Raw genomic sequence first — 17,404 nt, 5'->3', positions numbered from 1 at the left:
AGTGAAATTCCGGCGTAAGTGTAAACCATGGTCAAACACACCGTAACACCGAGTTAGACCCCCCTCGAGAGATCAATTTGCCCGACCCGCTACATTCACGAGATCCACCAACTTCAGCAAATACCGCATTATCGCCACACACGGCGCTGTCCGGATCCACTGTCTGACCGCAACCAAAACGCCACCATTTGCCCAAAATAATGCTCAGAACTGCACCAAATGTCATCAATAGTACACACAGGGTACCAGCACGTAGTACGAGTTGTCAAACATCTGCTAGCTTTGCCTGTTTTCTTTAAGCAAGGAGATGCAACTCAACTCACCTACTTCTCCTCCGGGAGCCGCTCGTTGGTGAGGAAGCCCTGACGAGTCGATCACCGAGTGCACCGGAGTTCCGCAGCTCTTAAAAATGCTCATTTGCGCCTATATCGTGGCCAGCACTCGATAATAATAGTTATAAAGTGATATGCAAGATAAAAAAAAAAAAAACTCTGATTGTATTTCCATGAGGTAATTGTTGATTGAGCTGCGGAACTCCGGTGCACTCGGTGATCGACTCGTCAGGGCTTCCTCACCAACGAGCGGCTCCCGGAGGAGAAGTAGGTGAGTTGAGTTGCATCTCCTTGCTAAAGAAAACAGGCAAAGCTAGCAGATGTTTGACAACTCGTACTACGTGCTGGGACCCTGTGTGTACTATTGATGACATTTGGTGCAGTTCTGAGCATTATTTTGGGCAAATGGTGGCGTTTTGGTTGCGGTCAGACAGTGGATCCGGACAGCGCCGTGTGTGGCGATAATGCGGTATTTGCTGAAGTTGGTGGATCTCGTGAATGTAGCGGTCGGGCAAATTGATCTCTCGAGGGGGGGTCTAACTCGGTGTTATGGTGTGTTTGACCATGGTTTACACTTACGCCGGAATTTCACTTTAAGAGTCTTATTACCTTTCTTAGTGTCACAGTGACTCTTTGAGAGTTGTGTACATTGTCACTGTCACTTGTGTTTGTGCGACGTCTCTTCTGTGGTTGTGTCTCCACATTTCCAGGTGGTTCTGGGTCTACATGTCCACTTCCTTCCTGATGTTGGCTCTCAGCTACAGCAGAGCTGTGAGAGAGGAGCTGCTGGTCACTGGTTGGTTCTGGTTCTCTGTGGTCACTTCCCTCATGAGTAGGAGTCAACATAAAGGTGTCAGTCTCCTGCTTCAGTAGCAGCTGCTCTCCCTCCTGACTGCTGCTGACCTCCTCCTCTTCCTCTTTAATCTGTGGAGGCTCTGGCTCCTCCTGCTTCAGACTGGAGAGAACAAACTCCTCCTCCTCCTCCTTACAGACATGTTGATGTGGGAGCTCTGGAACAAAGAGGAGACATGAGACAGAGGTGAGTCCTATGATGATGGAAAAAAAATGATTTGGACAGCTCAGATCATCAGCTGTTATTAGTTTAGTGTCAATGATGTGATGCAACCCAATGTTAATGGTAATGTGTATTTTTTTTTCTTTTCATAAATATCTGACTACAGGAAAGTAATTCTGGACTCAAATGTAGAATAAATGTAATTTGCTTTTTGCAATACCGCACTGTGTCTCTTAACAAGTTTTTACATTTCCCCACATTATTTAGAAGAAAAGTGGTGTGTTAGGATACATGTCATGCTCATTGTTGCTAAAACACAGCAAAAGTCATTTTCAATGTAACACTTTCAGAAAACAGGATGTTTTTCATAATGCAAACGGGTCAAGACCAAAAAAGAGAGGAATTGTCTTCCGGGGGGGGGGGGGGGGCTCACCATTGACATTATCACAGAAAAGTCAATTTCCAGTAGTTCAACCCCAACCAAGTATTGAGTGCATATAGATGGACATAGTTTTCAGAAGGCCAACATTTCTATATAAAAAATGCTTAAAAAAAAAAAAAAAAAAAGGTTTGCAATATTTCAATTTTGGAGATACTAATCTCACAGCTCCACGGTCATGCATGGGGGGAAAACGGCGTCGCCGTCGCACCGACTGCACGCGGATACGTGCCGCTTTAATGAGCGCGCATGTCGCGCGTCTACATTGGAGGTAGGCTGTTATCAGTGTAATCAGAGGCAACCATGAATGAGTTCGCCTCAGTTTCACGTGATTGTCACTGTCAGCCTGTTAGAAAAACATTTTACTGACCCCAGCTGAGACGCTGAGACCCCCCCCCCACCCCCCCTCAAAAACAAAAACTCTTCGGATCTGAACGATTCACACAAGTCACCTAATTGGTCATGAAAAAAGCGAGTTTCGCTTTTCGGCGCGCTGTTGGCATCCCTGATAAGTGTACTTAAATTCAGGTGCACTGAAGGTGGGTCAATTTTTTTTATTTCACTCTCTTGTGGTTACACCATTTGACATTTTCAGGGACATTCAGTCTAACTTCTGTTAAAAAGTTTTGAATGTCATGAAACCAACATGAATACAAAATCAGGGATGTGATTGGCCAAGGACAAAAAAGCAGGACATTAGACAGACCCAATGTTTGTCTGTTGAACCTATGTTCACCACAAAATTAAGCACTAGAGCAACGATGCATACGGGTCAGGACCAAAAAAGAGAGGAATTTCCCCCTGGGGGAGGGGGGGGGGGGTGCTCACCATTAACAAATCACAGAAAAGTCAATTTCCAGTAGTTCAACCCCAACCAAGTATTGATTGATTATAGATGGACATAGTTTTCAGAAGGCCAACATTTCTATATTAAAAATGCTTAAAAAAAAATTCCTTAGCAATATTTCCATTTTGGAGATACTGAATTTTAGGTCTTCACTGAATCTTAGTCATAATTATTACTGTTAAAATAAACTGAATAAATAAAGACAAGGGATGTTTCATTCAGTGTGTAATGGACATATAGGCCTATATAATGTGTTAGTTTCACTTTAATTGAACACATTCTACATCTTTCCACGTAGGGCTTCCTTCACCTCTGAAACGGGGCAGAGCTCCGTGGAGACACCTGCCTGACACAGCAACGTAGGGAACCGTGCATGTCCGCGGCGCACAGCTCCACGGACATGCACGGGGGAAAAAACAGCGTCGCCGTCGCACCGACTGCACGCGGATACGCGCTGCTTTAATGAGCGCGCATGTCGCGCGTCTACTTTGGAGGTAGGCTGTTATCAGTATAATCAGAGACAACCATGAATGAGTTCGCCTCAGTTTCACGTGATTGTCACTGTCAGCCTGTTAGAAAAACATTTTACTAGGGGTGTGCATTGGCACTGCCCTCTCGATTCGATTACGATTCAGCAGGTAACGATTCGATTCGAGTCTACGATGCATTGCGATGCATTGCAATGCATCAAAATTCTACTGCACACAACACGGCAAATTTTTCATCAGTCATGAAGTATTGAACAACAGATTTTATCGGCTGCTATGTATTATCACTCTCCTGTATCTTTGACATAAATGTCATAAAATAAAATAAAATTGAATGGTACAGGTATTGGATATGGGATTTTCAAACCTGAAAAAGAAAACATAAATCACTTCTAGGGCTGCCCCCAAAAATTTGCAGACCAAAATTTCATTGGTCGATTGGTCGCAGGAAAAAACAAACAAACCTTTGGAGCCGTGTCTTGTCAATATTAACTCAAAATCAATATGGATGGACGTACTACGCTGTAGTACCTACATACTGCAGGCGTGTGTGTGGAGTGTGTGTGGCACCGCAGCGCTGCCTGCATCACATAAACACTTAAAACAGCTGAAGAAGACGGGAAGTCCCCGCTGTAATTCAATAGAAGAAGTTCCCCACTGTATTCAAACTCAAACATGGGATTAAATGTTGACAGGGAGTCGTGTCAGAGTAAATATTACGATCAGTGATGATTAAACAGACGTGATTCAGCTGCAGCGTCTGAGCGACGCGACGTTAGTCGGCCGTTGTTGTTACGTCCATAGACTGTCAGTGTGCAGCTGCTGCTGCAGCGGTGTGTGTGTGTGTGTCTCAGGTTACAGGTAGAGCAGCGGGGGGCATGACATCATCGTTTCAGAAAAAAGCCATATTGGCCGTCCAGACGAAAACGCTGGGGCGGCGTTTTCAAATTTTCCCACTCTGGGACCCGTTTTCAAAAAATACCGTTTTCACCCCCTGAAAACGCCGGATTCGTGTGGACGCGAGGCCAATCCGATAAAGTATTTATCCGGATTCGAAAAAAAACGGATTCGTCTGGACGGGGCCTTGTTCAAATCTTAGACAAGTCCAAGACTGTAAAGACTTTTTTTTTTTACCTGTCTGGGTGTCACTGTTAGAGCTGTGAGGGAGGAGCTGCTGGTCACTGGTTGGTTCTGGTTCTCTGTGGTCGCTTCCCTCATGAGTAGGGGTCAACATAGAGGTGTCAGTCTCCTGCTTCAGTAGCAGCTGCTCTCCCTCCTGACTGCTGCAGACCTCCTCCTCTTCCTCTTTAATCTGTGGAGGCTCTGGCTCCTCCTGGTCCAGACTGGAGAGAACAAAATCCTCCTCCTGACAGACATGTTGCTGTGGGAGCTCTGGAACAACAAAGAGACATGAGAATTAGACCATTATGGATGATGGAGCTATTTATGTATTGTTAGTATTTAGTGTTGTTTAGTTTAGTTTAGTTAGTATTTAGTTTTGATTATTCTGACTTAATTTATTTGATGTCATTATGATTTCTGTTAGTTCAGGTGTTTTCTTTGTGTTTTGTTTTGTTTGGCCACGTTAAGGGCACTGGAGATTATACGTATCACGTAGGAATTTTCTTTGTTCTTAGGTTACTCGCTTTTCTGGTCAAACAAATCACGTTTTGTGTTGAAATTGGACATTTAATTGAACATTATGTTTTTCCCATCCAAGTACACCACAACCCATGGTGAAGCAGTGGCTCTTAAATTTTTATGATTTTAAGTTTGATTTGAAACTTTTATTTGTTTGACAAATGACTACTACAATGGACAAACTGTGACCTAGGTTTGGTCTTATTTTGTCCTAAAGCAACACACTCAGAACAAACTTGTCCAAACATTAAATTAAAAAAAAGTTGAACAGACAACACTGACTGTGGCCATTAACAGTCAGGATCCTACATGAGTCACATCACCTCCTTTTGGAGATCTTCTAGGTCTGTCCTACTGGGAGGAGACTACAGGACAGACCCTGAACTCATTAGCCGTGTTTCCACTGCAGGAGTTCCTGGTAAAGGGAGGGGGTAGGAACTTCTACAGGAACCGTCCTCTCACTCTGCCCTCTCAGTGGCCGTGTCTCCACTGCAGAGTAGGACCCCGCGGCGACGTCATGAGTTTCGATCGCCACTTAAATCGCTGTGCGACAGTTTCGACCGTGACGTCACCCAGGCAGGTCACAAGCACATGCACAAAAATCATAACAACAACGAAGACAGATGGAAGGAGCTGAGGCGGTAGGCGCGTTTCTGGTTTGTGTGTTTGTGCACATGGCGGTTGATTGTAATCCTGCTTGAGTGTTTTTTGTTGTTGTTTTTTTACTTTTCACGGCATTGTTTTGCGGCGTGATGGATCCCCAGTGTGTTGAGATGCGCTGATATTTTCATTTTGCCGCGATGACTCAAACCCCCTCCGAATCTCCTCGGTGCTGTAGACTGCAATCAATGTCTGCACCTCATCGTGAGTCCATTTGTCGTATATCTTCCTGCTGTTTTCTTGTTGTTTACAGCGGTGTCTGCTAGGCTAATGCTCCCCTTCTGCTCCCCCTTTTAAAAATGCCGGTTGTTTTGGTGCTTTCTGGTAGCGTCAGAGCCTGCTCTAGCTTTAGCCAATCAGCGCCGGGTTAACCTCAAGCTCCACCCAGGAGCTTTTCAGGGCCGAACGTAGGTACTCCGTTGGCCCCCGTAAAAGTTCCTGTAAATGGCCGTGGGGGAGGTTCCTGCAGTGGAAACACGCACCGACGGGGCCGGCCCCATAAAATTACCCCGAAGTTCCTGCAATGGAAACGCGCCTATTGTAAGGATTATCCCATCTGGAAAGGGAACGCTTACGGGCCCCCCAGGAGGAGATTTTGTTACCAGGGAGAGCGATGTCTAGGAACTTCTACTTAGTCTGCTGCCACCATGACCCCACCCCAGGTAAGTGATAGATGATGGATGGAGGGAACAAAGTAGAGGAGGGACTACTTTGATTGGCCAAGGACAAAAAAGCAGGAAATTAGACGGACCCATAGCGCGACACGGCAACAGTGCAGCCATTACACACAATGACATAATTTTGACACTTTATATGAAAAGCATTAGCTATATACGCAAACAGAAAACAATTAATTTAAGGAGAAAAAACCTCAAAAACAGCATGTCAAACAATAGGTGCAGATATTATCTATAATGTCTCGCTGCAGCCTGTAGGACATGGCCAGGTGCTGTCACGTGACCTTATTCCTCCACTTGCCACACCCACAAATTCAAAGTTTTAGTGTATTTTGGCCCTTTTGATGCCATGGCAAAGCGGTTTACATTTTCGCCTGTGGTGTGGTGAATCCGAGTTCGATCCCCGCTGGTTTCACTTTCCGAAAAAAAATTATTAATTAAAAAAGTTTTTTAATTTATATTCTGAGTTTCCTACCTTTTATTTGACTTTATTTTACAGGATAGCCCCTTGAGATGTGCCATCTCATTTTCGAGGGGGTCCATATACCTGGACAGACAGTTCATAGATCATAGATAGGCCTAAGTTATTGTGGCTGAATTTGTCTTAATTTATGTTAGGCTACTTTGTAAAAAAAAATGCAATTTAGGCTATTGTCTTATACGTTGTTCTTTGGCAATATCTGGAATTTTTCCATTGCTATTATATTTTTGTGTATTTGATTAGGCTTACATTTACGCACTGATCATTAAACAAACAAATCAGAGGTTACTCAGCAGTTACTCAGTACTTGAGTAGCTTTTTCACCAAGTACTTTCTACTCTTACTCAAGTAATTGTTTGAATGACTACTTTTTACTTTTACTTGAGTAACATTATTCTAAAGTAACTATACTCTTATTTGAGTACAATTTTTGGCTACTCTACCCACCTCTGATTATTCTAAAGTATCTTACTTGAGTACAATTTTTGGCTACTCTACCCACCTCTGATTTTAATGTCTAAAACTCCGAATTTCCGGAAAAATTAGGCCTACATGCCTGCAAACCACAAGCAGCACACCAAGCAAACAAAGAGCTGTGTGTGTAAAACTGAACAGGAAACAGGAGAAAACACTAAAGGTTGAAGAAGTTGTTCCCCCCGTGGTCCCGTTTGCCCTAAAGCAACTCAATCAGTTCAACAAAAGAAAATCAATATTGTGACCCCACCCCAGGTAAGTGATATGATGAATGGAGGGAACAAGTCGAGGAGAGACAGAGCAAAACAAACCACAAGCAGCACACCAAGCAAACAAAGAGCTGTGTGTAAAACTGAACAGGAAACAGGAGAAAACACTAAAGGTTGAAGAAGTTGGTCCTGACCTAGTCTGGGGCCGTTGACTCGCTGTTTTGGTAGGAAACGGATCCAGGGCGAGAGAGACAGACCTTTCCTTCAAAATAAAAGCACCAAGCTAATAAAATGCGATAAAACTCTTTAATTTAAGGAATATAATTTACAAGAAAGTCCCCGAGCCATTAAGTTAACATTTTGCTTTTATTGTATTACAAGTTAATGTTTATTTTATAAGTTTTATGTTGGTGAATACTTTTATTTTGGTGAATTTGGTGATTTCGGTATCCGCTACAGACAGGAACCAGAATGCAGACTAATTGGGAGGTAACTGACACCAGGCTCTTCGCTTGTCTGAAGAGCCTGGTGATGCGAGGCTAGTCCTGACCTGCTACAATCATGACAACAAAGACTATAGTGTATCTGCTCCTGGTTTTACAGACCTGTCCTGTGGAGCTTTATCTCTGGTTTTAGGACGGTGTTGTGGCCCTACTGGTTCCTAATTTAACTGGTTACGGTGCTGAACAGCTGCAGATGTTTTGCGCTCCCTCAGCAGATTCGTCACAAATTCACAAACATACACAACATATTACCAGCGAGTTTCAAGCCACAATTCACATCTACCGCGGCGAATATGCTGCTGTGAGTGAGCACTAACAGTTACGTACCAGCCACATGGAAAAAAAAAATAAAGTGGAGAAAAAATAATCTTCACATATTTGCGTGGGTCGGGACTCGATCTCGCTTCAGCAAAACCAATTACACCACTAACCACCTGTCTACCTCTGTGAGCCACTCAAGCTCACAGGTGCCAGCCGTTTCACTGGATATCAGTCAATTACGTCACTACAGGTAACGTTTTGACTCGAGCTGACCTGAAACAACTGGTTACCATCGGTTTGCCTTTGAAATACTCTCTCAGAGACTCAACTGAAGACATCGTTGCTTCATCCACACTGAAACATTTCTCTGAGATACGACCACACCGACCGTCTTCAAGCTGACTCCACACACACACACACACACACACACACACATAACGCTGCTTGCGAGCTGTCGTTGTTTATATATCTAATGGTTGTGTACTTCCGCTGGGTGTCACACTGTAAAGTTCCGGTGGGCAACGTCAATCCGCCTCAAAGTTTCGATGGCTCTCAGAAGCAAACCGGAAAACGTTTCTGTCTATGTATTGTAAATCTAGTATGACAGACAAAAATCACCCAGGCTAGCGAATGTGGAATAACAAGTTTCATGATACATACACTCTAATTTTTAAAATACAATTTCAACAAAAGTGATATAATCAACACGGCCAAGTCGTGAATTAAAGCAGAAGTAAGTGGTCCGGTCGTTTTCGCTAATGCTGCGTTCCAGGCAGGCTTTTGAAATCGTAAATTACAGCTTCAAGTCACAACTTACGACTTTGTAGCGTTTCAGGTGTCGTGCCCAAAAGTGATCGTCTGCCAGAATCTGATTTGAGGCCGCGGGAGCGCGCACAGCAGCCCGTTGAGCGGTGGCGCTATAAAACGTCTGATTTTCTTTGGATTGAACGGTCATAATGTGCATATACACACACATTATCACAACTGTGGCCAAAAGAAGTGTAGTTTGTAGCGAAATAAGGCATGGCAATTACGTGATAGACACGTAGCCTATACATTATGTTTGATTTAACAGCCAGAGCACTATATCAAAGCACTACCAGTTTACGCCACACAGTGGCGCCTCCTTTGTTAAGCTTTCCTCCAACTCCAAGTTACAACGTGTTTTCAATAAAGTAATGGTCACTTTTACAATGATCCTTGTGACTCTGCATTGCTTTTTTACCTGATCTGGGCCCTTCCCATATTTGGATGTGTTTTGTATCTAATATTATTGTTTATGCAGTTTTCACCTGCCAAAAATTGATTGGAGGCCAAATGCAGTTACTGAATGGTGATTTCTGCCTAAAAATGACTTTATCTCATTCAAGTGGTTCATAATATAGACACTGAAGCTCACAGGACAGTGTAGAACTCTTTTAAAGGACCATTACAACACAAAATGTGCTTTTTCACCTGCCAAAAATTGATTGGAGGCCAAATGCAGTTACTGAATGGTGATTTCTGCCTAAAATTGACTTTATCTCATTCAAGAGGTTCATAATATAGACACTGAAGCTCACAGGACAGTGTGGAACTATTCTAAAGGACCATTACAACACAAAATGGGCCTTTTCACCTGCCAAAAATTGATTGGAGGCCAAATGCAGTTACTGAATGGTGATTTCTGCCTAAAATTGACTTTATCTCATTCAAGAGCCTCATAATATAGACACTGAAGCTCACAGGACAGTGTGGAACTCTTTTAAAGGACCATTACAACACAAAATGTGCTTTTTCACCTGCCAAAAATTGATTGGAGGCCAAATGCAGTTACTGAATGGTGATTTCTGCCTAAAAATCACTTGATCTCATTCAAGAGGTTCATAATATAGACACTGAACTCTCTGTTTATGTGTTTGATAGCCTCCTGTGTGTCCAGTAGCCTAATAGGCCTATTGTTGTTGGGTAGATGGTGATTTATATCTGGCTTGTATTTAGGCAAATAAAGATATTTTGAATCGAGATTGTTTATTTGTTTCTGCCTCAAAATGGCTTTATATCACTCAGCAAAGTAATACTGACAAGATTTGATGTCAACCAGTGCTTGAATAACGTGTAAAGGGCCATTACAAAGTAAAAATCAGGGTATTTTACCTGCCAGAAATTGATTTACGCCTCTGGCACTGTACAGAGATGAATATTTTTGCTCAAAATGACTTGATATCACTCAGCAGAGTAACATTTACAAGATTTGACCTCAACCAGTGCTTTTTACCACTTGAAAAACGCATAAAGGGCCATTACAATGTAAAAATCAGGGTATTTCACCTGCCAGAAATTGATTTACGCCTCTGGTACTGCACAGAGATGAATACTTTTGCTCAAAATGACTTCACAAAAATAGTTCCACACTGTCCTGTGAGCTCTAATGTTTATATTATGAAGCTCTTGAATGAGTTAAAGTCAATTTTAGGCAGAAATCACCATTCAGTAACTGCATTTGGCCTCCAATCAATTTTTGGCAGGTGAAAAAGCACATTTTGTGTTGTAATGGTCCTTTAAAAGAGTTCCACACTGTCCTGTGAGCTTCAGTGTCTATATTATGAACCTCTTGAATGAGATAAAGTCAATTTTAGGCAGAAATCACCATTCAGTAACTGCATTTGGCCTCCAATCAATTTTTGGCAGGTGAAAAGGCCCATTTTGTGTTGTAATGGTCCTTTAGAATAGTTCCACACTGTCCTGTGAGCTTCAGTGTCTATATTATGAACCTCTTGAATGAGGTAAAGTCAATTTTAGGCAGAAATCACCATTCAGTACCTGCATTTGGCCTCCAATCAATTTTTGGCAGGTGAAAAAGCACATTTTGTGTTGTAATGGTCCTTTAAAAGAGTTCCACACTGTCCTGTGAGCTTCAGTGTCTATATTATGAACCTCTTGAATGAGATAAAGTCAATTTTAGGCAGAAATCACCATTCCGTAACTGCATTTGGCCTCCAATCAATTTTTGGCAGGTGAAAAAGCACATTTTGTGTTGTAATGGTCCTTTAAAAGAGTTCTACACTGTCCTGTGAGCTTCAGTGTCTATATTATGAACCTCTTGAATGAGATAAAGTCAATTTTAGGCAGAAATCACCATTCAGTAACTGCTTTTGGCCTCCAATCAATTTTTGGCAGGTGAAAAAGCACATTTTGTGTTGTAATGGTCCTTTAAAAGAGTTCTACACTGTCCTGTGAGCTTCAGTGTCTATATTATGAACCTCTTGAATGAGATAAAGTCATTTTTAGGCAGAAATCACCATTCAGTACCTGCATTCGGCCTCCAATCAATTTTTGGCAGGTGAAAACTGTATTATATTAGTAGGCATAAACAATAATAGATACAAAACACATCCAAATATGGGAAGGGCCCAGATCAGGTAAAAAAGCAATGCAGAGTCACAAGGATCATTGTAAAAGTGACCATTACTTTATTGAAAACACGTTGTAACTTGGAGTTGGAGGAAAGCTTAACAAAGGAGGCGCCACTGTGTGGCGTAAACTGGTAGTGCTTTGATATAGTGCTCTGGCTGTTAAATCAAACATAATGTATACGTGTCTATCACGTAATTGCCATGCCTTATTTCGCTACAAACTACACTTCTTTTGGCCACAGTTGTGATAATGTGTGTGTATATGCACATTATGACCGTTCAATCCAAAGAAAATCAGACGTTTTATAGCGCCACCGCTCAACGGGCTGCTGTGCGCGCTCCCGCGGCCTCAAATCAGATTCTGGCAGACGATCACTTTTGGGCACGACACCGGCAACCCACTCGTGTTTTTCCGACCTGTTTTACCGGTGAAAGTCACTATAACGGCCACTCGTAACTTCCGACCGGTGAACTCGTACCAGATCGAACTGGTACCACTTCACGGTCGGAAAAATACGGGTTTCCTTGAACGCACCATAACAGTCCTCGTCCCTACGTCACCACATTCACGGCGTTCCTTGGCTGCACACACAGCCCTGCATGCCGTTCTCTCTCCTCCAGAGGTGTGGACTTGGACTCGAGACTTGAGACTTGACTTGGACTTGAGTCCCGATTTTGATGACTTAAGACTTGCTTGATCAAATCAAAAAAAGACTTGGACTCGCTTGGGACTTGATGCCAAAGACTTGAGACTCTACTTGGACTTGAGAGCAAAGACTTGAGACTCTACTTGGACTTGAGAGCAAAGACTTGAGTTCAAGTCAAGTCACAAGCAGCAAACACAAATATTAAAATATTTAAAAAAGTGTCACATCAATGTTATACTGCAGCAGCCAGCCAGAACCCACTCCTTATCAGTCTTGGCTGTATAATTAATGACAACACACTAATGCCTACCACACACATAAAGATAATCTGGCTGATTTTGCCCCGATTTTGCCCCTCTCGACCAAAGACAAAAATCGCCCGATTATCTTGGCTCTTAAGAGTATTTTATGAGATTCTCCTGTGGTGTGTGGTGTATTTAAATTCTCCCAACAATCGGCTCGTAAAACGGTCGGCGGCGACAATCGTAAATATTAAACATGTTCAGTATTTACAATTGTTGGTCCCAACAATCGTGACCGTTTGGATCAAAAATCGGCTTGTGTGTGGGGGAAGCCGACAATCTCGAGTCACCGGCTCTGCTTCTTTATGTAGCCTAACCAATAAAGAAGCGAGCTGACTGCAGCACACGTAGCATAACAAACCAGTGTGGCTAACGGCTCCATGGCATGGATCTATGTAATACATCCATGCACCATGGCTACCACATAGACTGTAAAAAGAATGGACGTAGCGTCCGTGACGTCACCCATTGGTTTTGGTGAGTCTGTTTTGTGCCGCTACTACGGGGGTTTGAACCGCGCCATGTTGGATTTGACTTTCCATATTTGGAGAGGTGCGGCCGTTAGCCGGCCGAGGGCCCGCCCACTGGCCTCGAAGCAGCGGTCTCCGGACCTGTCACTCAACGTTTCCGCGCCCTAATTGGCCAGAATTTTAAACCTAATAACAGTAAAACGGTAGAGTTTTTAAAAAAATTCACCCCCCTCAGAGTGTGTGCGGGGGTAGAAACTATCGGTTGAGACCAAAAAACGTAATGGTACCAGGCTTTTAACATGTTTATTGAGGACGTAAAGTCGGCTATTTTAACATGGGGGTCTATGGAGAATGCTCCCTTCTGGTACCAGCCCCCAGAGGAAGCCGGGGGGATTGCAGTTTTTTGAAAGCGGAAGTGAGCTTCACTTCTCAGACCGACAACTGCCCCCTTGGGCTACCATCAACAGACTACGTCAGATCACGTTTGATCACACGAGATTTCTGGCGTGTTACTGTACGTCAATTTTAAATAGCTTTATTGGCATGAGAAGGCAGTGCTATATTGACAAAGCATATCACAATAGAATATTAATAAAAATAAACAGATGAATAAGTGACAGAACATTAACAATAAAATATAAACAACTTAACAATTGAGGCGTGGTCATGATCTTTATGTATCATTAATTATAATCGATTTGTTTGGGACTTGGTTGGGACTTGAAAAAAAATCTTAGGACTTGGTTGGGACTCGAAACAAAAATCTTAGGACTTGGACTTGACTTGGGACTTGAGAGCAAAGACTTGAGACTCTACTCGAGACTTGAGAGAAAAGACTTGAGACTCTACTTGGACTAGCAACATAGGGACTTTCTCCCACCTCTGCTCTCCTCATTGGATAAAAACTGTAGGATACGATAAATGTTTTCTCTTCCGCTCAGAGCAGAGCAGAGGGACTGAGAGACCCGTGTTTCAGTCCAAACACTCTATGTAAGTGATTGCTGTCGGAAGATATAACTATTTAAGACTTATATTAACACAAATATATCACTTACTTCTGCTTTAAAGAATAATATTTGGCTGGTAGCCTACACAGTAGTGTCAGTATGTTTAGTTCAATGAAGCATTAGAGTCAGAAATGACTTGTTTTATTTAGGTGTTCAGTGTGTATAATGCAGTCTGGGTAGGCAAGAACAGATGGATCAAAACTGAAATACAAGAACACTGTAGCATGTACTGTTGATTTTGTCGGTATTTTTAAAAACGTTTTTAAGTTTAAACGCTTATTGTGCCTATTCCTAGGAATACAATAGTGTCCTGGCAGCTTAGCTGCACGGACCCTAATAAAAGTGGTTTAATGATTAACCAGAAAATAAACATTTCATAAAAGCAGTTGCCACTAAGTGTGGACTAGACAGTAATTCTTTGATTAGAAGGACAATGACAATGACATGTAATGTAGTGAGGATTCATACAGTCTTAAAAAAAACTCACTTAGAAAAAAAACAAAACAAAACAAAAAAACATTTGGTGTTACATGTAACTGTCTAATATCAACATCCATCTTTCTGTTACAAAATGGGGATAAATTATTTTCTCCATTTTGTTTACGCAGGTTTTATATACCTACTGAAGGCCAATTGGACACTTGGTGTTCTGGTCAATTTAATGGTTTGGTGGTGGGAAGGAAATAAAAGAGTAATTTTGAATCTGTAACTCTGTATGTGCTATTATGAACTTCTTTATTAATTTGTGCCATGGCTGATGACATACCAGCTTCTCACCTGTGTGGTTTTTAATAAACCTACTTCATACTGATTGTTCACTACAAATGTTCCCTACAGGTGTTGCAGACTTATAGTTTTTCACCTTCATGTGTTTTTTTATGGGCCGCAGATTGGTACAGATAACTGAATTTTTCCCCACATATATCACAAGAATAAGGCTTCTCACCTGTGTGGATTCTTGTATGCCTATTCAAATCTGACCGGTCAGTAAACTTTCTCCCACAGGTGTTGCAGGTGAACGGCTTCTCACCTGTGTGGATTCTTGTATGCCTATTCAAATGTGACTGGTAAGTAAACTTTTTCCTACAGGTGTTGCAGGTGTACGGCTTCTCACCTGTGTGGGTTCTCATGTGTAACACCAGTCCCACTCGATGGGTAAAACCTTTTCCACATTTTCCACATAAATGAGGCTTCTCACCTGTGTGGGTTCTTCTGTGAGTCATCAGGTTTGTACTGGTTGTGAACCTTTTCCCACATGTTTCACAAGAATAAGGCCTCTCACCTGTGTGGGTTCTCATATGATTCACCAAGTGCGTTTTATTGTTAAAACCTTTGTCACACATTTCACAAGAAAAAGGTTTCTCACCTGTGTGGATTCTTGTATGCCTAACCAGATCTGCCTTGCTGGTAAACTTTGTCCCACAGGAGTTACAGGTGTGTGGCTTCTCACCTGTGTGCGTTCTCCTATGGATGTCTAAATTTATTTGATGCATAAAACCTTTCCCACATTCTACATACAAATAAGGTCTCTCTCCTGTGTGACTGCGTACACTGTCACTTCTGTGACGTCTCTTCTGTGGTTGTGTCTGTACATTTCCAGGTGGTTCTGGGTCTACATGTCCACTTCCTTCCTGATGTTGGCTCTCAGCTACAGCAGAGCTGTGAGAGAGGAGCTGCTGGTCACTGGTCGGTTCTGGTTCTCTGTGGTCACTTCCCTCATGAGTAGGAGTCAACATAAAGGTGTCAGTCTCCTGCTTCAGTAGCAGCTGCTCTCCCTCCTGACTGCTGCAGACCTCCTCCTCTTCCTCTTTAATCTGTGGAGGCTCTGGCTCCTCCTGCTCCAGACTGGAGAGAACAAACTCCTCCTCTTCCTCTTTAATCTGTGGAGGCTCTGGCTCCTCCTGCTCCAGACTGGAGAGAACAAACTCCTCCTCCTCCTTACAGACATGTTGCTGTGGGAGCTCTGGAACAAAGAGGAGACAAGAGAAATAGGTGATCATGGAAAACTCAGGTCTGGGTTTGGTCTCATTTGCCCTAAAGCAACTCAATCAATTCAACAAAAGAAAATCAATGAACAAAGTATAAAACACAACAGTAGAACGTACTGATGATGATGATGGGGGGGTGTTAAACAACCACTCTACCGGTGTTTTGTAAGTCCCCCAGGGGTCAAACAGCACACCGAGCAAACAAAGAGCTGTGTGTAAAACTGAACAGGAAACAGGATAAAACACTTAAGGTTGAAGAAGTTGTTCCCCCGGTGGTCCTGACCTGCTACAATCATGTCAACAACAAAGACTATAGTGTCTCTGCTCCTGGTTTTACAGACCTGTCCTGTGGAGCTTTATCTCTGGTTTTAGGACGATATCCAGCAGTCTGCGCTGACGATCGATCTCCTCCTCGTACTCGACGACAGTTTGTTTAAAGACTCTGAATATTTCTTCAGCAGCAGCAGTTAGTCGCTCGTTGACAAACTCTCTCAGAGACTCAACTGAAGACATCGTTGCTTCATCCACACTGAAATATTTCTCTGAGATACGACCACACCGACCGTCTTCAAGCTGACTCCACACAGACACACGGATAACGCTGTTGGCGCGCCGTCGTTGTTTACTTCCGCTGGGTGTCACACTCTGAAGATCCGGTGGGGAACGTCAATTATTTTTCTTTCCGCCTCAAAGTTTATAGGCTCGTTCGAGATGAACTGCGCCTCGCCTGGACGGTCGGCGAGAGCAGGCGGCAGCAGCAGGGGGTGGTGACAGAAAGCTGCAGTCAAGTCGGACAGTTTCCAGCCGCCGTCAATACAAACAGGAAGTCACCAAAGTATATATTTCTTATGCTGTACTGCAATTGTCCAATAAATAACCAATATATTTCCCAGGATATAAGTTTGATTCAGTGTGAATATTTTTTTAAGCAGTATAGGCCTACAACATGAAATTCATATAATCTAGCATTATCCCTAATAGCAAAGTTCCTTTGGCTTGGATGTGGCCCAAATAAACAGCAAAGATCTGGCCCACTTACGGAAGTGAATGACGGCCCATATCTGGCCCAAGTATATGAAAGCTATGCTTAACCATAACATAACCAGACCTCTACCAGAACTGTACCAACTACATATGGCTTATAGCTGGGCTTCATAGGGCCTGCCTGTATGGCTGTGTTCAGGTAAAGCCTACTGGCTCTTATGTGGCCCCCATGTGGCTGACAGACCAAAATCCAGATTTTACCCAGAACCTAAACTAATATACACCAAACCTTTCATCTGGCCCACTTTTGGAAGTGAATGATGGGCCACATCTGGCCCTAAGGTATATAAGCCCAAACTGAACCATAACAAAACCAGACTTCTACCAGGAGTAAACTAAATTCAAATAATTATATGGCTCATGGGTCACATACAGAATACGTGTGGCTCAGTTCTGTTGAATCATTGTGGCCCACATGTGGTTGACAGAATAAAACTGGTACTTTTTTTTCATCAGATCTATAACACACCTTCCATCTGCCCCACATTATGAAGAGAATGACAGGTCAATTCTGGCATCAAAAT

General features: G+C 42.8%; 1 protein-coding gene across 1 annotated transcript; it reads right to left on the bottom strand.

Annotated features, from left to right (window-relative positions):
* Positions 1–920: 920 nt before the first annotated feature.
* Positions 921–16,419, bottom strand: LOC146969772 (uncharacterized). Its single transcript, XM_085804530.1, has 3 exons — positions 16,178–16,419; positions 4,292–4,513; positions 921–1,348 (listed from the first exon to the last, which is right to left on the bottom strand). The coding sequence occupies exons 1-3, from the start codon at positions 16,347–16,349 to the stop codon at positions 921–923; spliced, it is 822 nt and encodes a 273-aa protein (XP_085660656.1). The 5' UTR covers positions 16,350–16,419.
* Between the last annotated feature and the right edge of the window lie 985 nt (positions 16,420–17,404).

Source organism: Trachurus japonicus, chromosome 17 (genome assembly GCF_045865225.1).
Source record: "Trachurus japonicus isolate A0001 chromosome 17, Traja_1.0".
Lineage (NCBI taxonomy): Eukaryota > Metazoa > Chordata > Actinopteri > Carangiformes > Carangidae > Trachurus > Trachurus japonicus.
Note: the sequence above shows the minus strand (reverse complement) of the source record. Positions and strands in the feature narration are given on the sequence as shown.